Below are 24142 nucleotides of genomic sequence, written 5' to 3' on the forward strand. Positions count from 1 at the left end.
CGGCGGTGAGGTTGGGGGGTATACTTGCACGTTTAAAGGGGCGTCTCCATGTATAATATGTATGAGGAGAGTTCCTCTTGGAGCTGATTTGAAGCCAGTGAGGTAGGAGATCTGAATCCTCTTGCTTTAGGTTTTGGGAAAATCAGGAGCTTCTCGGAATACTGGGAGAAGACAGGGCTGTGATTGCTATGTCTCCTAGAGATCCCAAATGAACTAGATCAATGATTGTCTAATGGAGCAGGCGTGGGGATAGTTCTGGTACCATCTTAGGAGGCAGTTGGGCAATTGCTTGGTGACCTTCAGGGAAATTTGTATTTTTTATGTGATCTTTCTGGCGGAGGGAACAGCAGGGACCAGATACTCTGGGAAACTTCCTAGTGACCTGGCATTATGGGAATTTGCCCACACTCCTGGTTGAGGTCTTCTGACCCTGATGAGCCAGAAGAGGCCTTGCTGTTCATTTATCTAGGGATAGACTATGATGGCTTGGTTCCTGGGAGTTGGGGCTCTGGCCTTCTGTTCCCTAGGGACTAGACTTGGAAGGATGGTTGTGGACTCCGCCAGCAGATCCTTGAGATCTTCACAAGTACTTCTCTCACTTTATTAAAGATCTTTTCTTTGAGAAAGCCCTGGACTGTGGTGCTCCCCTGAGTTGGACAGATTCCTGACAGTGTCTTCCCTTCCTGTGTTGCAGGTGTGGGCTAAGCAGGCGGCCCTGGCTTTAGACTGGACCCCACAATGTTTGCAGAGATGTTCAGGTAGCCATGGTAGTATGGCAGAGGGTTCCCCATTATCCTCCCTCCCAGCTCTCTTGAGGGCTTCCTCTTGCCACTCTGGCACTTCCCCTGAGTTCTCTTGGGTCTCCCTACAACCTTTGCATTCTTGGAGTGCTCTCTCAGGTACCCAGCCCAGCTCAGTCCTGGTGCCCACATGGATGTCTGTGTTATCAGGCACGTGGGAGCTGATTACACACAATGAATGGGGGCAATGAGAGCAGTGGAGCAGACAGAGCTGGGGGCCCTGTGGCCACATCTGTCCCCATTGGCTGGCAGCGCTGTGTTCGAGAGGGTGCTGTGCTCTATATCAGGTATGAATCTTCAGAGTTCCTCAACTTCTGTTAACCCCAGACAGAGCCCAGATCTCTGCTACTCTATTGCTCTCCTCTGTTCTTCCTCAGCCTTTTTTGCTCGCTGAATCACTGGCCTTTAGAATCAGTTCTCCCTCCTTTTGTCTCTTCCGACATTACTTATTCTCTGTCCCTTTTAGGAAGGTCTTTGACTTGACTTACAAACTGCTCTTTGGGGATGTTTCCTAATTCATCGTTGACTAACTCTATATTCTCTCACTGTGTACCTTTTCAGCCCAAGTGGCACAGAGCTGTCTTCCTTGGAGCAAACCCGGAGCTACCTCCTCAGCGATGGGACCTGCAAGTGCGGTCTGGAGTGTCCACTCAATGTCCCCAAGGTCAGAGTGGTGAGAGGGGCCAGAGAATATAGGCTAAGCAAAGAGACTTAATGCAAATCATTGACCATGGTAGCTCTTCTCACAGATTCCTCTCAGGGTCCCTGTCCATACTTTCTACCTTATAGGTTTTCAACTTTGACCCTTTGGCCCCGGTGACCCCGGGTGGGGCTGGGGTGGGGCCAGCATCAGAGGAGGACATGACCAAGCTGTGTAACCACCGGCGGAAAGCCGTTGCTATGGCAACCCTGTACAGAAGCATGGAGACCACCTGCTCTCACTCTTCTCCTGGTGAGTTTTCTCTGTGAAGTCTGAGGAAAATCTAAGGGCCTGGAAGAAGGATGATAGAAGGAGCTCTAGGAGAGGGAGCAAGAAGAGTGGAGTGGGGCTTGGTGAGAGGAAGGAGCAGTGAGGTTGGGAACTTGTGGAAGGTGGGACTGGAGAAGACAAAGCTTTGGAAAGGGGAGCCTCAGGCTGATCCTCTATTTCTTGTTTATTACAGGAGAGGGAGCAAGCCCCCAAATGTTCCACACTGTGTCCCCAGGGCCCCCCTCTGCCCGCCCTCCCTGTCGAGTCCCTCCTACAGCTCCACTTAATGGGGGCCCTGGCTCCCTTCCTCCAGAACCACCCTCAGTTCCCCAGGCCTTCCCCTCTCTAGCAGGCCCCGGGGGGCTCTTCCCACCACCAAGGCTTCCTGACCCAGTTCCCTCTGGAGGCAGCAGCAGCCCCTGCTTCCTCCCAAGGGGCAATGCCCCCTCTCCAGCCCCACCTCCTCCACCTGCTATCAGCCTCAATGCCCCCTCATACAACTGGGGAGCTACCCTCCTATCTAGCCTGGTGCCCCCTGACCTGGGCTCTTCTCCAGCCCCCCATGCCTCCTCCTCACCACCTTCAGATCCTCCCTTCCACTGTAGTGATGCCTTAACACCCCCTCCCCTGCCCTCTAGCAATAATCTCCCTGGCCCTCCTGGTCCTGCCACTCAGCCACCAGTGTCTTCAGCCACTATGCACCTGCCCCTGGTCCTGGGACCCCTGGGAGCGGCCCCCACGGTGGAGGGGCCTGGGGCATCCCCCTTCCTTGCTAGCAGCCTACTCTCCGCGGCAGCCAAGGCTCAGCAGCCCCCGCTATCCATTCCCAGCACTTTACAGGGCCGACGGCCCCGTGCCCAGATGCCCTCAGCTTCCCACTCCTCATCGTCCCATCCTTCTCAGCGTAGGCCCCGCCGACCCCCAACTGTATTGCGATTACTAGAGGGGGGAGGCCCTCAAACCCCTAGACGGAGCCGTCCTCGGGCCCCAGCTCCTGCCCCCCAACACTTTCCTTTTGCAGAGCCATCCCAACCAATTCTCCCTTCCGTGCTGTCCCTCTTGGGACTCCCCACCCCTGGCCCTTCCCACTCTGATGGAAGCTTTAACCTTTTGGGGTCAGATGCACACCTCCCTCCTCCCCCAACCCTCTCCTCAGGGAGCCCTCCCCAACCCAGACACCCCATCCAGCCCTCCCTACCTGGGACCACCAGTGGCAGCCTCAACAGTGTGCCAGGTATGTGAGTGTCATGGAGCCCTTTCTCACTGTGGGTAGAAAGAGGCAGCCAAGGCATTAAGGGGAGAGTTTAGAAAATTCTTTGTCGGTTTTCTGGGTTGTGGGCAGAGATGTCGGGTTCTTTGGACACTGGGAAAAAGGCCCTCCCTTTCTTTGGCTGAATTTCTGTCTTCCTTTACAGGTGCCCCTGCCCCACCAGCTGCCTCCAAAGCCCCTGTAGTCCCCAGCCCTGCACTTCAAAGCCCATCTGAAGGGCTTGGGATGGGGGTGGGCCCAGCCTGCCCTCTACCTTCCCTGGCTGGTGGGGAGGCCTTCCCTTTCCCCAGCCCAGAGCAGGGCCTGGCGCTGAGTGGAGCTGGCTTCCCAGGCATGCTGGGGGCCTTGCCTCTCCCTCTGAGTCTGGGGCAGCCCCCACCTTCTCCATTGCTCAGCCACAGTTTATTTGGCATGTTGGCTGGGGGAGGGGGACAGCCTCCCCCTGAGCCCCTGCTACCCCCACCTGGAGGACCTGGCCCTCCCCTGGCCCCAGGCGAGCCCGAAGGGCCTTCGCTTTTGGTGGCGTCCTTGCTTCCACCACCCTCCTCAGATCTTCTTCCACCCCCTTCAGCACCCCCTAGCAACCTCTTGGCCTCTTTCCTGCCCCTCTTGGCCCTGGGCCCCACAGCTGGGGATGGGGAGGGATCTACAGAAGGACCCGGGGGTCCAAGTGGGGAGCCATTTTCAGGTTTGGGAGACCTGCCCCCCCTCCTTTTCCCCCCACTTTCAGCCCCCCCTACCCTCATAGCTTTAAATTCTGCGCTGCTGGCTGCCAGCCTGGATCCCCCCTCGGGGACACCCCCCCAGGTGAGGATAGGGGTGAGTGGGTGGGATAGAACAAGAGGCAGAATCAGAGATGGGAGCTGGGAATCAAAGGCTTTTGGTTTCGTGCCTGAGCTCTTCCTCAGGGCCTTTGGGGAGGGCTTAGTTCTTGGCTGGGGGTAGGATGGTTGTAAGAATCGGGTCTGTATTTAATAAGCATGGTCTACCTCATGTGAGACTTTAGTGAGTGTGTATGTGGAAGTACTATAAATCTATCCTATACTTCACACACTTAAGTGCTACAACCATTTTCTCTCCTTAGCCCTGTGTCCTGAGTGCCCCCCAACCTGGACCACCTACCTCCAGTGTCACCACGGCAACTACTGACCCGGGGGCCTCCTCTCTGGGCAAGGCCCCCTCCAACTCAGGGAGACCCCCTCAACTCCTTAGCCCTCTGCTGAGTGCCAGCCTGTTGGGTGAGTCTGAGGGAAAACTCTTGATGTGAAAGAGAAGAAGGGAAGCAGTAAAACTTGGGAGTAGAGACTGGATTGTTGTTATGTGCTGTCGAGTCGAATCCGACTCATAGCGACCCCTCCTTGGGTTTCCAAGGCAGTAGCACTACGGAAGTAGATTGTCCAACCTTCCTTCCAAGGAGTGGCTGGTGGGTTTGAACCGCCAGCCTTCTGGTTAGCAGTCAAGTGCCTTAGGCACTATGTTACCAGAGCTCCCAGAGACTGGATTAGGGAAGAAAATCTGTGGTCACTGGATAAAGCCTAGAGAGAATAGGGTCTGCTCAGTCTAACTGATTTGCCTGGGGAGACCCCTGACTTTATAATTCAACAGGTGACCTGTCTTCACTGACCAGCAGCCCTGGAACCCTTTCCAGCCTCTTGCAGCCTCCTGGTCCTCTTCTCTCTGGCCAGTTGGGGTTGCAGCTCCTCCCTGGGGGTGGAGCTCCTCCACCCCTCTCAGAGGCTTCTAGTTCCCTAGCCTGCCTGCTACAGAGTCTTCAGGTGAGGGTGTGGACGTGTGTGTGTCAAGGGCCAAATTTTTTCCCAAACTAGAAATTGAAGGCTGTCTGAGTTTTATTAGCAGAGGGATAGTATATGAGAAGTGGATTTTCTTTTTTGCTTGTAGCTCCCTCCAGAGCAGTTGGAAGCCCCCTGTCTGTCCTCTGAGAGCCCCACCTCAGCCCTCGAACCGGAGCCTGCTCGGCCTCCCCTCAGTGCCTTAGCCCCACCCCATGGTTCTCCTGACCCCCCAGTCCCTGAGCTGCTCACTGGGAGGGGGTCAGGGAAACGGGGCCGGCGGGGAGGAGGAGGACTTAGGGGCATTAATGGTGAGGCCAGGCCAGGCCGGGGCCGAAAGCCTGGCAGCCGGAGAGAACCTGGCCGACTGGCCCTTAAGTGGGGGGCACGTGGTGGCTTCAATGGACAAATGGAACGGTCCCCAAGAAGGACCCACCACTGGCAGCATAATGGGGAGCTGGCTGAAGGGGGTGCTGAGCCTAAGGATCCACCCCCTCCTGGGCCCTATTCTGAGGAGCTTAAGGTGAGTGCAGAGTAACATGGTACAGGGCTTTGAAGAAAAGCTGGGGCCATGGTGCCTTTTTCTAACTTTCCCCACACACACAGTCCATCTTTTCTCAGGTGCCCCCTGGGATAGTCAGAAAGTCTCGTCGTGGCCGGAGGAGAAAATACAAGTGAGTGTTGGGTCTATCACAATCCTGGCCTTTTCCAATTGTTGTGTTTCTAGCAGTGTCCAAAGAATGACTTTTGACCAGGGCAGGTACTTATTCCAATATGAATAAGGATTAACAAAACAAGCTCACTGCCATAGAGTTGATTTTGACCCAGAGTGACCCCCATTGGGTTTCCAAGGCTGTAAATCTTTACAGAAGCAAACCACCTCATCTTCCATGGAGTGGCTGGTGGGTTCAAACCACTGACCTTTTGGTTAGCAGTCAAACGCCTTAACCACTACACCACCAAACCTCCTTATGAATAGGGATCGTATCCCTTTATTATCTAAACGTGGAAAGTTTCCTAGCCAAACTCTCAAATTCATCTGGTGCTTGGGGAGGTGTTCCTGATCATCTGTGCCCCTTACCGCAGCCCTACCCGAAACAGCAATAGCTCTCGCCAGGACGTTACCTTGGAACCCAGCCCCACAACTCGTGTAAGTGTATGTTTGTGTGTGTATATGGTGTATACAGTGGAGGGTGGGTATATGAGGGACGGGGCAGGAGAAAAGGAGAGTTAGAGGGGGTGGGGAGAAAATGGCTTTCTGATACCAAGCTGTTTGATCACTTTGAACCTTTTATTCTTGTATAGGCGGCTGTCCCTCTGCCTCCACGGGCCCGCCCTGGCCGTCCTGCCAAAAACAAGAGGAGGAAACTGGCCCCGTAACAGCCATACCTGGAGCTGGATCTAACCCTGATTGGGGAGAGCTGAGTGCTGAGCCTTGGGAGCCCCTGCCAGCCACCTGCACCTGTGGACAGTGGGTGGGGGCACTACTCCTCACTCAGAGCACAAATGCAACCCCTTCCCCTACAATCCCATCCTGAGCCATTGCAAGGGGTAGGGAAGCTCACCCCCTCCCCCCCAAAGCCATGTCACTGAAAAGGCCTGGGGGGGTTGTGGTATATGGCCCTCTCCCCACCAGGCGCTAAGGGGAACACCCCTTTCCCCAGGTCTTTTATTTGTTTAAGTTATTTTTGCACAAATGACTCTTTTATATTTAATTCGACTTCATTGCCTCCCTTCTTAAAGCCAGCAGGCTCAGTTTACAAACCTGTGAGCTACTGTTGGCTGCTGCCCTCCTTCCCAGTGAAAGGTACAAAGCAATAAGCATCATACGTCCTCCCCTCACCCCTCAAACACCCCTCTGTCTCTGGCTCAGGTTGCTCAAAGCACAGATCCCCTCTTACCCCATCCCCAGGTTTGAAACACATAGCCTCGATTTCAAGGTGTAGCCAGGTTTCCCCCACTTTCCTCTGGGATTAGAGAAAGGGGGTAAGGGGGCACAGAGAGCCCTCTGGGTCTCTCCTCCCATACACACTACACTGCCCCTTCTCCCCCCATCAAAACGCTCAGAGACGTTGTGATGATGCGACTGAGGATTATGCAACGTGGTCCAACCGGAGCGGCCAGCATGACCAGCTGTCCAGGGGCTGCCTCCTGCCTTTTCTTTTGTAAAGACAAGACCCTTGGGAGTTTTAATTCTGTTTTGTACTTGCCCTGTGGGGCCTCCACTGCTTTTCTATGGGAGACACTCTTAATTTAACAGATGAGAATATTTTGAAATTCTGGCTTTGGCTCTGTGCTCATTCTTTTTCCCCCTAGTTTCTTTGGTAAGAACAGGTTGCAATTTAAATTCTTCTCCTGTGGTAGAGTGGTTCAGACCACCTATGTGAATGTGTCTTATCTCTCAGTGCTGCCTCTTCCCCAAGAAACAGAGCAGCGGCCACAGAGTACAACAGCATTTAATGGTCCGAAACAGTTGTACAGTATTATAGTCAGCCACAAAAGCTGTGCTGCAGGACAGGACCCAACCCTTTCCCACACTAGGCAAGGTAGTATTGGATATGAGCTGGCATGGGCTGAGCCCCAGTCCTTATTCTTGAGGCCTGAGGGGATACTGCTATCAAATACCAACCAGTTACCATTCTGTACTTAGTAGGGGAGGGGTACAAACCCCACATGCAAGAAGAACCCCTTGCTCCCAGTGTCAAATAGGATGGGGATGAGAGAATTATAGTTAAGAGAAAACCAATGATAGGACGGCCCTATGGAAGCTGTTAACAGAGTTCAAGGGGGTCAGGAATCCCGCTGGTCCCCATCTCCCAAAGATGCTCACTTTCCCAGCTTCTTCATCCGGTCATCAATGCTGGCAAAGTTCCCTTCAATTGTGGCCAGGTTGTCACGCATGGTTGTCTGCACCTAGAAAAAGTGACAGAATGGTTTGACTTTATCAGGTCCTAGTGCTCAGGACCTGAAGACCTGAAGAAATTGTCTTGAGGGGAGAAGATGAAACAACTTATGGGGCCCTAGGGGGGATGTTTATGGCAGCAGTTTTCAAACTCCTTGGAGTACCATAGAAACAGGTCAGGGAAAAAAGGACTATCCTGAGTGAGTCCCTCAGTACAGTTGTTTTATGTAACAAAGGACCAAGTAAGATTTTGTTGAAATGAGAGTTTTATTGGTTCAAAACTTCAAAAAACTGCTCTGTAAGAAAACACTGAGTACTTTACGTATATTTTCATTTATCTTTATAATCCTGTGATGGTGATCTCTTGACTTTAAAGCTCCTTCCAGTACTGAGAACAGTGCCTCTTAACAGAAATTGAGGAACCACTACATGCCAGGCATAGCTAAGAAATGAATGAAGAAGCTGAGGGTCAATCAAGGAGGTGGCAGAACTAGGTAGGGCTTGGTTCCTGATTTCAAAGCCTGTATCTTTCCAAGGTAGAAAGGAACACCTGTGTGAGAACCTCAGAGTGTGAAGTAAAGCTAAGACTACAGAAAGGAGGGGTAGACTATGTAGCACTGGTACTTACTCAACCCCATAATTTGGCCATATTATTTTGCCTAATCCATTTAACAGGTGTAATTAAAGATGGGAAGAAGGGAGTTCATGGGTTAAGTAATCAAATGTCCCACAACCAGCAAGTGACAGTGTGGTGACTCAAACCATACCCCTGGCTACACCAGCAGGCTACAACATGGGCTAAGGGAGAACCTTATGAGATAAAGCTGGAGAAGCTAGTCTGCTGGAGAAGGGAGGTGGGAGATGAGTAAAGGCACACACACCTGCGTCAAGAGAGTGGTATTGTCCTTGAGGGAACTAGCAATCATCTGCTGGGTGGTATCCAAGTGTGTCAGCAGCTGACCAAACTGCATGGCTATAAAAGAAAGTAAGAAAGGTATGGGTACAACTAGATTCTGAGACTAAATGGAGGAGAACCAAAGTTGTCCACTTTTCAATTCTTAGCACCCTGGCAACTGCCTCCCACCTTGCTCGTGCAACTGCTTGATGGAAACAAGTCTCTGGACCAGCTCAGGAAGGGTGGAGGCAACAGGGCTCCAGCGCTGTATAGTTTCATACAGCTGGTGCACCTGGAGGGACATGACAGAGCAAAGAGGGGATGACTGAGATTTCCTGTGAAGTAGACACTGCTGTTTCGCTGGGGTGGTGTAGGGGTCAAACTAGGCAGAGGGAAGCATTGCCCTATCTCAGCTGTAACAGCCGATGAAGACAGGGATTCAGCATGCTCCCATGCTTTGGCATTACTACCAAGGATGTTTGGATAATATGAGGGAGAGGGAAGGAGTAGGAACGTAGGGTAAAGGTGTCTTCCTGACCTTGCTTTGGGTATCTGCATCCTCTACAGAGGCTTTATGCTTGGCAATCTCATTCACCTTTCCCAGGACACTCTGCAAACAGAGATTTTAAGGTTGGGAGTGAGGGCATCCAAGGCTTCCAAAGTCCCAAGCTACCCATAATCCAGTTTGCCCTGTACTTAATACATACCTGTAGCCGAGCCTCCACTTGGTCCAAAACTGCAAGGTCCAGGGCACTCACCTTTGCTTGCAGCAGCTCTACAGTTTCCTGGAGGGTGGGATACACTTCATGGAGGGGGAAGGATCAGACTAGGCACAGGCCCTCTATATCATACTACCAATGCCAAAACCAAACTCACTGCCATTGAGTCAGTTCCAATACACAGCAAGCTCCCTGGGTTTCCAAGCTGTAAATCTTTATGCAAGCAGGATGCCTCATTTTCTTCTACAGACTGGCTGGTGAGTTTGAACCACTGACCTTTTGGTTAGCAGCCAAAATGTCTTAACCACTGCCAACACCAGAGCTCCTTATATCCCACTACAGTTAATTGATACATAGCTATTGGGTGCCATCACATCAATTCCAACTCATAGAAACCCTATAGAACAGGGTAGAACTATCCCCTAGGGTTTCTTTAGGGAAAGAGATCGCCAGATCTTTACTCCTGTGAAGCCACTTGTAGGACTACCAATTCTTCAGCAGGCAGGTGAGTGCTTAGCCACTGCACCCCACCCTCAGACCCTAAAACATTTGTCAAAGCAAACTCAATCCCAATATCCCCTTGTAATTCAAACACTCAAGTTTCTTCCACACTTACCATAAGGCAGGCTCCCTGCAGACCTGCAGAAAGGGGATTCTGGTGGGAAAGGGAGGGAAGAAATAGTGGCTCTTATATTTCCACATGATGACCACCTTCTCCCATCCTTTCTGTTTCTAGCTGGCAACCCACTGGCTGACTCCTGTGCAACCCTTTCCTGACTCTGTCCAGGCTTATATGGAATGCCTGGGCTCAGAGTGTAGGACTTGCGGCTCAGACTAAGCATAGGAGAGCACCTGACCTGAGCATCCTGATCACAGCGTACAGTTGCCTCCAGCTCTGTCAGGCGCTTCTCAAGTTCTGCAACCTAGGGGGAGGACAGAGGTGAGATCTGCCATTCACCTCCCTGCTGCTGCAGTGGGAGGAGTAAGATCTTGCTCTTCTCTGCTTGCCTTCCCCACCCCACCACCAAAGGGGCTTCTTTCCCTAGCCACAACCTGAAAATCTTAACCCAGAATAGGAGAGTAGGCAGATGAGGGAAACAGAATAAGAAGTAATGGCATTCCTAGCAACCTCTTTGTAGGTCTCATCCCTTGGAGGGAAGCAGAAAGAGTCTCTGGGGTCAAATACTTGCCCCAACCTTGCCCTGATCCCATATACATACTTACTTTGGCAGCTTGAGAGAATTTGTCCTGCTCAGGCCGAGAATGTAGTTCATAAGTGACAAGACTGCTATCTGGAAGGGCCTCACTGGTGGTCTTTCCCCCTGAACCAGAGCCTTTGCTGTTCTTTGTCGCTTCCAGCTGCAGTAGCAGGCGCCTAGGACAGAAGACCAAGTAATAATATCATGACTTGAAGAATGTGGGTAAGCTCAGTCACTTTATTATTATTATTTGTATTGCGATTTGGGTGAAAGTTTACAGAGCAAATTCATTTCTCATATAGCAGTTTACACGCATTTTGTTTCATGAATTGACTGCAATTCCCCACAATTTAACAGCTCTCTTCCCACTTCCTCCTGTAGTTACCTGTTCCCTGTGTCCTTCTTTCCTATGCATTCCTGCCCCCTGAGCCATCTTCTTATGCAAACACTGCCCACCTATTCTCCCACAATTGATGGCTTTAAGGAATGAATCTACTTGATGTAAATGTTCACCCTATATGCCTGTCTACTGTTTGGCTGGAACTCACAGGAATGAGTTCAATTTCAGACCTGAAGGGTTCCTAGGGGCCACAGTCCCCTAGTCTCAGGGGTCTCACCAGGCTCTATCAGACCAATAAACTTGGTTTTTTTTTTAAATGATTTTGAGTTTTGTTACACATTGTTCTCCCACTCTATCCAGGATCTCCTGCACTGATCCCTTTCAAGTGGTTGACAGCCAGTCACACTCACTTTTGCTTCAGAATCAGGATTAAGGAACAGCTAGGCCCCTCTCCCTTGGTATCCCTGTCAGTACTGGCAGAGTCCCTCCACAACCCCAACCAGCAAAGATTTCCCTACAAAGCAGGGCACCCACTTAGCCAAAGCCCCATCAGGGTCAGTGAGGTTGATCGCAGCATCTGGTCCCAGCAGCTTCTCCAGGTGGGAAGCAACCAGCTGCTGCTTCAGGGCTGCCAGCTGTTTAGCCAGAACCACAGGCGTCAACTTCTCCTCAGTGGCTGACTCCTTCACTGTCGTCTGGTATGAAAAGAAGTGAAGAGACAGCGAAGAGTGACAAGAATGAATTAAGAAAAAAAAAAAGATCAAGACCCTGAATGACAGTTATGGCTCAGTCACTGGGATGGTCCTTAGCACAGCAGCTCACCACCCTGTAACACTGAAAGTAGAGTCATGTGTACTCCTATACTCTAGAAACCTCAGTCCCCTATTCTGGGAACTAAGGAAACCTTTCTCCTCCTGTTAGGGGTTCCAGGATCAATGACTATTAAGGCATAGCAGACAGAGAACAAAAGAGTTTATAGTTACCTTGATTTTCTCAACTTCAGTTGTCAGCTCTTGGACCTCATGCAGTAGTCGCTGGTATTTTTGCTGGGGTGTCTCCTTTACTCCCAGACCCTCTCCCAGCTAGGAAGCAAACACAGGGTGTGAAGTTATTATACCTCTGACTATAAGGAACCTCAAAAATGTATCCAAACCCTGGGCTAAGCCTTAGGGTATCATGACCAGAATCCACAACACCCTAGGACAGAGGAACTAATCAAAACCAAACCAAACTCACTGCTGTGGAGTGGGATCCAACTCATAGTGATCCCTCCTTGGGTTTCTGAGGTGGTATCACTACAGAAGTAGATTGCCCAGTCTTCCTTCCGAGGAGTGGCTGGTGGGTTTGAACCGCCGGCCTTCTGATTAGCAATGCCTTAGGCACTGCGCCACCAGAGCTCCCAGGACAGAGGAACAGGAGTAGCCAAAGGCCTAGAGATTCTTCAGAACAAACAGCAGGGGGCACTGCACTGTCTCAACAGTATCCTGCTAGATTCGGCAAGACCTCCACCAGAGACAAACTCAGATTCCCAGTTGCATCCCCTGATCTTCCTCCTAAGTGTCTGCTAGATTGGACCCACACACCATTCCCTGAACACACACAAAACAAACCATCTCATATTCTCCAGATTCATATCCTGTCCTCTTGGTTTTTCCAATCCGATCTGAGAAATCTGCCAGAGGGGATAAAAAAAAAATGGAACTGAGGGCCTGATCCAAACCCAGGGAAGTCACAGTTTCAGGTCACCATGAGGGCTCCACAAGCAATTTCCATGAGGAAGTCATTCCCCAAAACAAAAGTCACTAAGACCTGAGGACAGGAAGCCACTTCTCATGCTTGTCCTTTAGGCTTCTCCCACCCAACTTCTAGCCCAAGCTCACCAAGTCCCTTTGTCCCCACTCTCTTGTCCTTGAACTTGTCATAGGCAGCATTGGGATTGACAATGATGTGCTCCACACTTGTACTCGTCAGCTCCTCCTGCAGAAATAGGTGATTCAGACGAGCGGCAGAATCATTCCCACCCTAGAGCTCCCTGTACCCCACAAAATCTCCGAACCTTAGGAGACTGGGGCCTCCTTTTCCATGGGGAAAGAAGGGCAGCTCCATGGAAGCTGCCAACCCAGGCTCAAACAGAAGCTTCCTGATAAATGCGGAGTCTCAGTTGTATAAATATTAACACCCTTATTCAACTGGGAACAGAGGCAGCAAAACCTCCCCACCCACTCTGTACATAAGTCTCCCCACCCCCACCTCCATCAAACTGGGCCCTCCCAAATTTATCTGGCACATATCATGCACTCTAGGCAAGAAACCAACCTGACCTCTTTCAACCTCCCTCTCCCAAAAGCAAATCATGCCCACTGAGGAAGTCCATTTTAAAGCTAACCTGCCACCCCTGCTGGAGGGAAAGAGAAAAGGCAGACAATCAGGCCAATAATCTGAAGTGAGTATTAGGACTTTAAACCTACTAAAGTGAGGATACCAGCTTAAGATATAGAAGGAAGGTTGGGAAAGGGCCTGACCAAGACCTCAATAGGGAGACTACTCTGAGGTCAGGGAATTCAGGGGACAGGGAGAAGAGACAAGGTTTACTGGATTTTTTTTTAAAAAAAGGACATCTTAAAAGTAAAAAGCACAAGCAGTATGTGCTTGCAAGAGCACCCTGAGCAGAGGCTATGTGCAGGCCCTGAATTGGGACAGCCCAGCAACTTTTCAAAGAGAAGATGTAGCACCTGCCTCTTCGCCCTGACCCTCTGCTGTGTCCCCAGCACTAAAGCTCTTCCAAAGACAGGGGGATATGACAGAGGAAAGTAAGAGACTTCCCCCTAGAAACTGAAGCACAGAGGTTTCCTTCTTACTAGATATTTACTATCTGTCCACAGATTTCAATAACTACATGAAGATTGGGCACTCCAGACTACTTATCCCTCCAATTCTCAGAAGCCCTATAGCTCTCACTGTAGTACTGAAGGCAAGGAGAGGGAGACAAGGAGTCCTTTTTCACTAGGAATGATATCTCTACCTTCTACAGTCATTGTTAGTTGCCGTCAAGTCGACTCTGACTCATGGTGACCCCATGTGTTACAGAACTGCTCCACAGCAGAAAGGCAAAATGAGTCTTCTCTCCTTCAACTGGGACAATAGCTGCACATCAGAATCACTTGGGGGGGCGGGGGCAGAATAGAAAGGAAGGAGGAAAGAAGGAAAGAAAGGCCTGGCCCTCTGTAGATTCTGACTTGACCATTCTGGGGTAGGGCCAGGGCACTAGGCTGGTTTAAAGAGCTACCCAGGTGATTCTAATATGCAGCTAAACCTGCGAACATGTGCCTGTTTGCAGGGGGAGAAGCAGGGGGAAGTAGGTGGATAATGAGTAAAAGAGCAGCAGACAGAAGGAAGCCCCATCCTTCTTCACCTTTGTTCTGCTACTGATCACAGAAGCAATCAGTGTGGCAGCTTAAAAATAAAGGGGAGAGGCAATGAGGAGAAAATATTAACTTTGATCTTTAGCGCTTCTTCAGGCAAGTGCTGAGCAGAGGGGCAAGATCAAGGAATAACAAAAGGGCTCAATGTCCCAGCAGGTGCCAAATTATTATCTTCAACCATCTCTGAGCATCCACCAGCCAACTGACTATGTATGGTCTCCGCCCTCTACTCAGTGCTTATCTGAGGACTCATTCTCAGGATAGACAACATGTTCCTTTAAGCTCACACTCCTCAAGAATATGCTATGCCTCCCTGTGAGAACCAATCACATTGGCCAATCATGGCCAATCCATTTAAAACAAATAAACAAAAACAAAACTTTCTTAAAAAAGAGGAACAGGAGGCAAAATCTACAGACCAAGATAAGAAATTACTCATAGCTGCCATCTGTTAAGCCTTTATTATGGGCCAGCCACTGCGCAGATGAGGATATTCTTTCTTATTTGCCTTCCTAAATAGGGAACCAAAAACGACACCAAAAGCTGTTGAGCCAATTCCAACTCATGGCGACCCCACGTGTTACGGAACAGAACTGAGCCCCATAGGGTTTTCTAGGCAGTAATCTTGACAGAAGCAGATCACCAGGCCTTTCTTCCATTGTGCTGCTGAGTGGGCTCAAACTATCAACCTTCTGGTTAATAGGGAATTTAAATAGGGAAGGGACCTTATGTAAGGAAAAGCAAACTCACTGCCATCAAGTCAATTCCGACTCATAGCGACCCCTCCTTGGGTTTCCAAGGCAGTATCACTCTGGAAGTAGATTGCCCAACCTTCCTTCCGAGGAGTGGCTGGTGGGTTTGAACTGCCAGCCTTCTGGCTAGCAGTCAATTGCTTACGCCACCAGAGCTCCTTACATAGGGAAAGGGTGGATTGAAACTGGAGTATTACAAGTGAATTTCAGAGGTTTTAGACAGTAACAAGAATGGACTGCACTTTCATCCCACTATTCTCTGCTGCAGGCACAAGTCCTGGGCCGGATGGTGGTATCCTCTTGGAGGGTGTGGCCCCAGAAGACTAGGGTGGGCAGCACATGCTAGTCCTCCAGTGGCACCTGTTCTGCCAGTGTCTAGATCTGAGGCATGGGTTTTGGGCAGTGTCAGTACAGTGATTTGTGAGACGGAAAAGGTGGTCAGATGGAGGTGAGATTGAACAGAAGGATGAAAGATGTAATAGAGACAAAAGGACAGAGAAACAACTGCCCATTACAGCACACCCCGTTAAAAAAGCAGATGAAAGGTCAGGCTTCTTACCAGCTCCTGGTGGTTTCCCAAAAGGTGAGAAAATCAAGAGTTAAAAGGAAAGGGAGTGGGGATGGGGTAAGGGAAGGGAAAAAAAAGACAAAATTGTTATTAGCAAATTGTCACATGCACTACATGATAGTCTTCAAACACGCTGCACCACAGGGCACCCGGGGAGCCTAGCAACATTTTGGGACCATGAAATTTCCACTGGGGTAACCACATACCCCAAGAGAAAGGAGAGCATGGGACTCTATCCTTTCTGGTGGTGAGAATGTCATGAAGCTTTGCTGTTAGTGACTGCAATTTAGGATCATTTGAGAACTAGGAGTTAGATGTTACATGCTAGTGGCATGAGTAGGAAAGTGCAGAAAGAGAAGGCTGAGGTTGAGGGGAAGCTGTAGAGACAGCAGAAACTATGGAGACTTTGGGGATCTGTAGCTAACCGAGGGTCCGTAATTCTCAAGAGGTGGGGGTGGGGGTGATCCCCTTACTTGGTCATGGCCCTGTCTTCTGTCTCCTGTTTTCTCAAGTTTTGAGAGGATTAGACATCTGGATGGCAGAAATCAGTCACAATGAGGGTAGAAAGATGCACATGCTCATGTGGGTGGTTTGATTTGATTTTAGGTTAGGTAGAACAGAGTATGTCAGCTACAGATGGTGAGTATAAGGAAACAGGAAACAGTGTAACTCCAGCCCCATTCTTACACCTTGCTGCCTGAGGAGAGGCAGGGCAAATCCTGGTCCTTCATACAGCCTGGCCAGTTGGTATTCACCTTGAGTGGATGACAAGTCATCTTACAGCCCTGAGGGGTTCATAGCAATTGTGCCATGATATGCTAGCAGAAAGAGTCCAGAAGACAAATACATAGCTAGCAGCCCATGTGCAGAACATGTTTCTTCAGCCCTCTGTTCACAAGATTCACAGAGGCTGGACGGTGGACAAGGGGAAAGAGTGAGAGTATTCCAAAGAGGCCTTAATTTAGTCCAGGTCACATAGATAAAGTTCCCATTTCCAGGCAAGGCTGCTAAAGAACTGCCAGGAAAGGATATCCAGTTGTATGCCCTGCCTCTCCAGGAGCTCTCTTAATGGGCAGATGGAACTAAAAGAGAATTGAAGATACCTGTGTGCATAAGAAAATCCATGGGATAAAGATAATGCTACTTCTTATCCCAGAGAGTTCAGCCACAGATACCACCTCAATCTCCCCATTCCCTGCCCATAGCAGGGTCCAGCCCAGCCAAACCTCCTCCTTCAGCCCAGGGTAGAGATGGCCCCAGGGCCTGTAGTCTGGGCCGGGCTGTCTCTGACTAAGTGGGCAGCTGGGTGTTAAGCACTCCCAGATGTACATATGTGAACACAGGAGGGGAGACACACACTTCATTCCTTTCTCTTACTTGCCCCACCAAGCTAAAGCCAGTTTGGGAGAAACTCAAGAAGAGCAAGGACAACTGGTCATGAGTTCAAGTTCAAATTGTATTGGAACAACCAAAACAGGGAGGGCAGAAAATCAAAATCAAGGAAAAGTGGCATGTTCGTTTGTAAAAAGTAAATACCACCTCCAGGTCTGTGGGAGTATTTTATGCATAATTCCTGCAACCTGGAGTAGTTACAGTCACCATGGAAACCTAGTACCCCCATAGCCACCTTGACTGGAAAATCCCAGGTGCTCTGATACCAAGTACCAGCCTACCTGGCACATGATTCCCCATCCCTCTCACTAATGGATTCCCAGGCTCCCCAGAGCCGTTTGGCTCTGCCTCAGAGGGCAAGACCTGAGGTTCTAAATCAGAGAGAGGAGGCCACTGCTGCTCTCTGAGCCTGTTTCAGCTCTGCGCTGAACCTGCAGCTGGGGGCTTCAGAACCAGGTTGACAAGGAAGATGGATAATGCTGTAGAATAAAACTGTCCAGGATAGCTCCATGTAATGCTGACCATCCATCCATTTCTCAAGGAGGGGTGAAGAAGCAGAGAAACTTGTGAAAAACAAATAACTCAGTTTTTTATTTTTAATCTTAAAATTGCATACACCACCAGCTCCCTCCCCCTTTTCTCTAAAGGTTTAGCAGAGGGGGTATCAAAGTGAGGTTTTTTCCCAGGGATAATCCACACACAGCTAAGAAATGATGGCTGTGGCTGTCCTCCATCCTAGAACAGATAAAAGTCAGTCCTTTCCTCTTAATTCCATTCCAGTCTCCATGTTTCCACCCCATCCTTCACTGGACAGTTTTATTGTGCAGATCTCACAAGGGGAAGAGACAATGATTCGTGGATCAGAGCTGTATTCTAAACTTGATTAACGATCTTTAAACATGAGGCCAGCAGGCCCCACAGTGACCCAGCGAGGAACTCATCAGAATTCAAAATGATTAACCACAACAAGAGCACAAGGGCAGAGCATTGCATGCAAAATGGCAGATGGAAAAATAGCATGCAGAGAAGAAGCATCGAATGGTCTTACTTGTGCAAACTAGTGTCCAGGCAAGGTGGTGAGGAGGGAGGATGGGGGAAGCATTAGGAAAAACTTAGATAAGTTCAAGTGCGCCAGTAGTCAATGAACACAATCAAGCATACTCTCTGATACCCCAAACTGTAAGGAAGAGAAGATACTGTTTCTCATCTCAGGCTGCTGGTGTCCAGCACAATTGACCCTCTGGAGAATGGAAACCTCTGCCGGGCCCCCACCAAGCTTTGGCTAGGACATTTACCCCCTTTCACATGGCACTGGGGGACAGTTATGCCATAACAGAAGAAACTAAATCCTGCTTCAAGTGAGGTTTTTTGAAAATGTATTCCCCTTGCTGCAGTGGTTCAAAAGCCATGAACAGAATGCCACACAGACCGAAGGCTTTGGGAAAGCCCAGGAGAGACGGAATGCCATTCGGGAATTGGCTTTCCTGACTAGATATTTTAAGAAAAGTCTCCAAATAAGCCCATCACCCTAGTCAATCCAGGAGTGAGTACAAAACGGCTGGAGAGTTTGCTTAGTGTTTTGCTCCATTCCTGTTTTGGAGTATTTTATTGACTGTTAAAATTCTTTTGAAGGAGTAATAGGAAAACAGGGATCATCTGTAACAAAACTTATTTATCTACCATTTTCTTCCTTCTTCTCGCCCACTGTGGGAGCTGTAAAACTTTTATCCATAACTTAAAGTAACAATGAAGGTCTTTAAGGATCTTCAGTAGCCCAATTTCTTCCAAAGTGGAAAAATCGGAGGATGGTTACAGGGCAAGGAGAGTCAGTGCTATCTGACTGTTTCTTTAAATAAAAATCTGGACACCTTCTGAAAGATTCCACAAGGACCTGGTCATATTGGTTTTCTCCAGGGAATGGAACTAAGTAGCTGTGAGCAGGGGTGGGAGAGACTTTTCACTATACAGATTTGTATCTTTTGTTCTCTATGTGCATATATTATCTATTTTTAAAATTGAAAAAAAAAATTAAAGTTGAAAATAATCTGGAGACTAAAGCAGAGAATGCTGTTGCCAGGGGTAATAAGGTGACTGCTAACCTCCAGTACAGCCACAAAAATGGATTATGTGGACTTGTCACCTGTGCCAGGCCTTGGGTAAGAGGATAGGCTGCTGCTGAGAATCCAGCCCTCACAGACACGAGGTCTCTGAATTGCCTAAGGATGACCGACTGCTCCTCAAGTTGCACATTTGCATCAGTATTAAGAGCAGCAGCAGAGGCATTACTCAGCTGACTTCCCGAAATCCGCCCTCCTAAGGCCCAGAGGGACAAGCAGGGGCCAGAGATATTAGCTGACACCAGGAAACATCTCAGCCCCACAGTTTCTGGAGCAGCTGACGTTTCCCCACCCTATTTACTTCTCCCTAATGATAGAGAGACACGTAGCTGAGCCTTAGGTGATGGAGGCACCTCGATTCCTCCTGTACTCACCATCAATTCCTAAGCACTGCTATACTAGCATCCTGGACAATATGCCACAGAAATGAACACTTATGGTATCCTTTCTCCCATCAGCCACCCCACTAGACGCTACTAAAACAGACTGCTAAGGCTCAGTGGGGATGGACAATCAGAGCTATACATTCAGGCTCTTTCATGCCTAGAATAGGTGTCATCTTCTTATTAAGAGATCTCTCAATTCCTTCAAAAGGAAAATCACAATGTATATATGCATTTTTTTCTGGTCTGCAAAGGGAACTGCTTTGATACTACCCTCTTGTTTCAGTCATGGACAAAGTTACAAAGTTCCATTATCTTACCATGAAGGCTTGATCATTTTTAGGCAGAGGCCTAGGCCAGAACTGAGCAATCTCTGAACTGTGGCAGTACAGTGAAGTCTTCAGCAGCCACATCTCTACCCTGTGAGGTCAGAGGCAGCTTCCTAATAAGATCCCTTTTGGAATGACAAGTGCACACCCAGGTCCTTGGGCAACGACATTATTCTGCATTGATTTCCAGATACTCAAGCTTGGAGGGGGAGGGCAGACTGACATGCCAGCAGATACAGAAGCCACAAAGAACACACCACTGAGAAAGGGGACAGGGAAAGTGTTCCCCACAAAGTAGGAACCATTTCCACATAGGGTAATCAAATAAAGAATAAGTGAGTACGCCAAGCCATAGATTATAAATAAGCCAGCCACCAGCGTTCCCCAGAACTAACCAGCCCACAGACATAGCCACAGGACTCACAGACACACGTATTAAGCCTTTTCCCTCTGACTCTCGGTCACACCTTCATTCACAGTTCACATCACCAATGTGACCCCAGCCCAGCTTTCTCTGGAAATAAAAGAACCTAAACACATCTTGTATGACATGCTAATAGATCTTTGTCTCCGTTGGTACTTATATACAGAGTTTCTACGATGTTGATTTTCATTCACTCAATTTTGTTTTTTCTTCCATGTTTCCTATATGTATTCTAACTTCCTTATTAGTTTGGGGATCGAGTACAGGCACATTTCTCCCTTCCTTTGCATTGCACAAATACCAACATAGAATGAATAAACAAACGCTAAGTGGTTCCCCCTCCTGACTAAAATATGTCCATAGCTAGCTAATCCCTTCCTCCTCAGTCTCAATTTCATTTTGGATCTGAAAGTGTTACAAGGGTCTTTCTTCTGCTGATGTGAAAGATTTACGTTCTCCCTCAAACTTATTTTCCTCTTACCAGACCCCGTATCTCGCTAAAATCTCCAGATCATTTATTTTCTAACTCTTTGCCCAATGGTAATGAATATTCATATAAAATATTCCTCTATACTTCAAGGTCCAGCTCTTTGTAGAATATTAATGAAAGTATTTATACACACACACACATACGTTGTGAAATACTTTACAAAATAAAAGGCCTAGTCCTAACCTCAACCAGTTTTTAAGTGTTATAAGTGCTCGGGCTACATGTTTTATTACCATGGACTAGAACCCATGGACCTAATTAATTTGTTTAGCCCCAAACCTGTTTTGAGATACTCTGATTTAATTAAAAAGGCCCAAAGATCAGAGCTTTGCAAATAGGTCTTCCTGGTTGTATTTCTACTGAATTCTTTTTTCTGCCATTGCTCACTGGTGGCTGTAGGCTCAGTAAGGCCTTTGCAAACCCTACATCCTACATACCACCTAGGCTGGGGTTGGCATACCCACTTATTGCTGTGGCATGCCAGAGAAAGGGAAGGGCCTGCCTGGGGAAGATAGGTCAGCATCTAGAGGAGGCCTGAAGCAGCACACAGTCTTACCGCATCAAACTCTGCTTGATCATCCTCAGGTAGGTCGCTGGTTTCATAAACATCTGGCTCGTTCCTGGCCTGCAGGCAGAAGCGGTGATCACCATACCTCACCACCCAGCACACCTGCCAACACCCCTTTCTCCAATCCACTTGAATAAACTAACAGAGGAGGCAGGCTATGATGCCAGGATCCTAGCCTTTCTGTCCCTAGCAGCATGTCAGTTCCCCATGTCTCAGTGGGGTGGGGATCACAGCAAGGACAATCAGGACCTGATGGTAAATGGTGTGTAACGATGACAAAGATGTTACTCTGAATCTGGAGGGGGAGGCATGTCCTCCGAGATCATTAGGTCAGAGGTAAGCGAGGGCTATCTTTGAAGTAGGCCCAGTAACACCACTACCCTGGCACAAGGGTTGAGAGTGAGTCAGGATCAAGGTCCTGTGGCCCAATCCCCACCCTGAGGATGCAGGCCTCCCAAGGAGGGTACACGCGGGCATGTGCATGAGGAAAGGCAGGAGAAGATCCCTGGAGGGCAGAGTTCCACTCCTGACATAAGAAAAGTTCTGCCACCCTCATCTTTTCCTTGGCAGGGCGAAGGACATCACCAAGTGGCGTGGTGCGTGTGTTCTGGGGTGGTGTGAGAGGTGGGGGACCTTCAGGGACACTTGGAGTGGCACGGGAGGTGTCAACACTGGTGGAAACACTAGGGCACAAATGCTAACGACCAGAGATGATTTCGGGGCCAGGGAAGCAGCGGCTGCCGGAAAGGTGGCCTGGTGCGCCTTCCAATGATCCAGGCCCAGTAGAGTAGGATGAGTCCGGAAGGTGCTGCGGCTGGTCGGGGAGAGAGGGACACGCGCCCTTGGGGCGGAGGAGGGGCTTCAGGCGGGAGAGATTGAGGGTTGGTGTCTGTCGGGGGTCCTAGGGAGATCGGGAACGAGGTCCTGGGGAGCCGGGGCCGCCCTGTACTCACAATGCCGGGAAGGTCGGCGTATTTGGGGTCCGCCATGGGGGCGGCGAGGCGGGGTTGGGGGACCAGGGCTTCAGTGGAGCTGGGGCCGGTGTTCGGGTAGGGGAGAGGCTGAGTCCGGATCCTGGGCCAAGGCGGCTGCAAAGGGAGCGGCAGAGGAGGCGGAGGAGGTGGAAGTCTCGCGATAGAAGTAGCACAGCGGAAGGGTAAAGCAAAAGTCGCGAGAATAGCCTGACACCACACCCCCGACGAGGCAGGGATTGGCAAGAACAAGGACAGGGAATGAAGTAATGGCAGGTGGAAGGGGAACGCCTCCTGGGATTGTGGGATGTGTAGTCTTGGCAAGCTGGGGCATAGGCGGGTAACGACAATAACGCGCCTTAGGGAGCTATTCCACACTATTTATTTTCTTTCTTTTTTACGTCAAGCCTGAGAAAGAGCTTTTATAATTCTTATTTTTCAGGTGAATGAATTGGGACTCACAGAAATTGACTAGATAAAATCCTACAACTAGTCCTGTTTTGGCATAGCCAGGACTTCAAAAACAACAACAATAAGTAAAATTTAATAAATGCTGGGGAGCTCTGGTAGCGTAGTGCCTAAGGCACTTGACTGCTAACCAGAAGGCTGGCGGTTCAAACCCACCTCGGAAGGAAGGTTGGACAAGCTACTTCCTTACCGATATCGCCTTGGAAACCCAAGGAGGGGTCGCTATAAGTTGAATCCGACTCCACGGCACATAACAATAACAGCAATAAACGCTGAGTGTATATTGGGTATGGAAATGTTATTTTCTCAAGTTAGTGCTGTCAGATAAAATACATGATTCCTAGCCCATCAACAGAAGAATGGATAACCAAACTATGGTATATACGTGCAATAGAATACTCCACTGCCGTCCAGTCGGATCCGATAGATAGATAGGTGGAAACATATTGATTTGGGTGAAAGGAAGGCCAATGTACCCAAAGTGAGTGATCAACGTGGTGGCATTGAGGAAAAGGAAGACAGAGGTATGTGGGAGGTACAGACAACAAAGATGAACCCCTTTGCATGCACGGTATTGTGTTGTCATTGAAGGCAAGCATTGACCTACAGGTGGATAGATGGGTGGACAGGCTGCACAATCAAGTATGCCTAGATAGAGGGGAGTGTGCCCATGACCATGTATAGGGTTGGCAGATGATGTTTCTACAAGTGTATTAGTAAGTGCTGTAAGAATGTCTGGGTACATAGTAGAGCTGACAAGGGACAAGGTTGTGGTGGTTTCTTGGCCACAGCCAGCTACACTGAGGGAGCGAGTAGTTGGACCTGTGGGCTCCAGACCATGGTCACAGGGGATACCAAGCTCAATTGGCATGATATACTACACAAAAACACTGTTCTACGTCCTACTTTGGTGAGTAGCAACTGGGGTCTTAACAGCTTGCAAGCGGCCATCTAGATGCAGCAATGGGTCTCTCATTCTCCAGAGTGAAGAAGAATGAAGAAAACCAAAGACACATGGAAACAATTAGCCCAAGGGACTGGTGGACCATGCAATCCTTAGCCTATTAGACCAGGAGACCAGAAGAGCTAGATGGTGCCTGGCTACCACTGTCAACCACTTGGAGGGGAATTAGTGCAGGAGATCTTGGATAGAGTGGGAGAACAATGTGGAAAAAAACTAAAAATCATTAAAAAAAAAAAAGAAAGAAAGACCAGGTTTCCTAGTCTGACAGAACCTGGTGAGACCCCTGGGACTATGGCCCCTAGTTACCCTTCAGATCTGGAACTGAACTCACTCCTGTGGCTTCCAGCCAAACAATAGATAGGTTTTTGTTGTTGTTGTTGTTAGGTGCTGTCGAATTGTTTCCGACTTA

At 49.2% G+C, this 24142-nt stretch overlaps 2 protein-coding genes across 2 annotated transcripts; one reads left to right on the top strand and one right to left on the bottom strand.

The window, feature by feature from the left end:
• The first annotated feature begins 974 nt into the window (after window positions 1-974).
• MBD6 (methyl-CpG binding domain protein 6) lies at window positions 975-6210 on the top strand. The gene is made up of 11 exons (XM_007950032.2): window positions 975-1087; window positions 1362-1464; window positions 1590-1752; window positions 1964-3004; window positions 3186-3847; window positions 4125-4278; window positions 4646-4815; window positions 4940-5353; window positions 5452-5504; window positions 5917-5980; window positions 6136-6210. The coding sequence occupies exons 1-11, from the start codon at window positions 975-977 to the stop codon at window positions 6208-6210; spliced, it is 3012 nt and encodes a 1003-aa protein (XP_007948223.1).
• Window positions 6211-7656: 1446 nt separating this feature from the next.
• Window positions 7657-22319, bottom strand: DCTN2 (dynactin subunit 2). Its single transcript, XM_007950029.2, has 16 exons — window positions 22284-22319; window positions 21319-21387; window positions 18068-18076; window positions 15619-15624; window positions 12766-12862; window positions 12496-12557; window positions 11869-11967; window positions 11420-11580; window positions 10571-10721; window positions 10204-10269; window positions 9963-10001; window positions 9335-9412; window positions 9166-9237; window positions 8817-8919; window positions 8614-8705; window positions 7657-7743 (listed from the first exon to the last, which is right to left on the bottom strand). The coding sequence occupies exons 1-16, from the start codon at window positions 22317-22319 to the stop codon at window positions 7657-7659; spliced, it is 1227 nt and encodes a 408-aa protein (XP_007948220.1).
• Window positions 22320-24142: the final 1823 nt, after the last annotated feature.

This window comes from Orycteropus afer, unplaced genomic scaffold (assembly GCF_000298275.1).
Source record: "Orycteropus afer afer isolate SDZICR_OR568_19922 unplaced genomic scaffold, OryAfe1.0 scaffold00261, whole genome shotgun sequence".
NCBI lineage: Eukaryota > Metazoa > Chordata > Mammalia > Tubulidentata > Orycteropodidae > Orycteropus > Orycteropus afer.

What these genes read in the sequence shown, in the direction of transcription:
- MBD6 (XM_007950032.2), top strand. Translation starts at nt 975, where the DNA reads ATGAATGGGGGCAATGAGAGCAGTGGAGCAGACAGAGCTGGGGGCCCT. An exon ending in GGTGCTGTGCTCTATATCAG is followed by an intron (nt 1,088 to 1,361) that starts GTATGAATCTTC and finishes GTACCTTTTCAG; the next exon opens with CCCAAGTGGCACAGAGCTGT. An exon ending in CAGCCTCAACAGTGTGCCAG is followed by an intron (nt 3,005 to 3,185) that starts GTATGTGAGTGT and finishes CTTCCTTTACAG; the next exon opens with GTGCCCCTGCCCCACCAGCT.
- DCTN2 (XM_007950029.2), bottom strand. Translation starts at nt 22,319, where the DNA reads ATGGCGGACCCCAAATACGCCGACCTTCCCGGCATT. An exon ending in GCTGTGATCAGGATGCTCAG is followed by an intron (nt 10,002 to 10,203) that starts GTCAGGTGCTCT and finishes CTTTCCCACCAG; the next exon opens with AATCCCCTTTCTGCAGGTCT. An exon ending in TGCAGGGAGCCTGCCTTATG is followed by an intron (nt 9,413 to 9,962) that starts GTAAGTGTGGAA and finishes CCCACCCTCCAG; the next exon opens with GAAACTGTAGAGCTGCTGCA.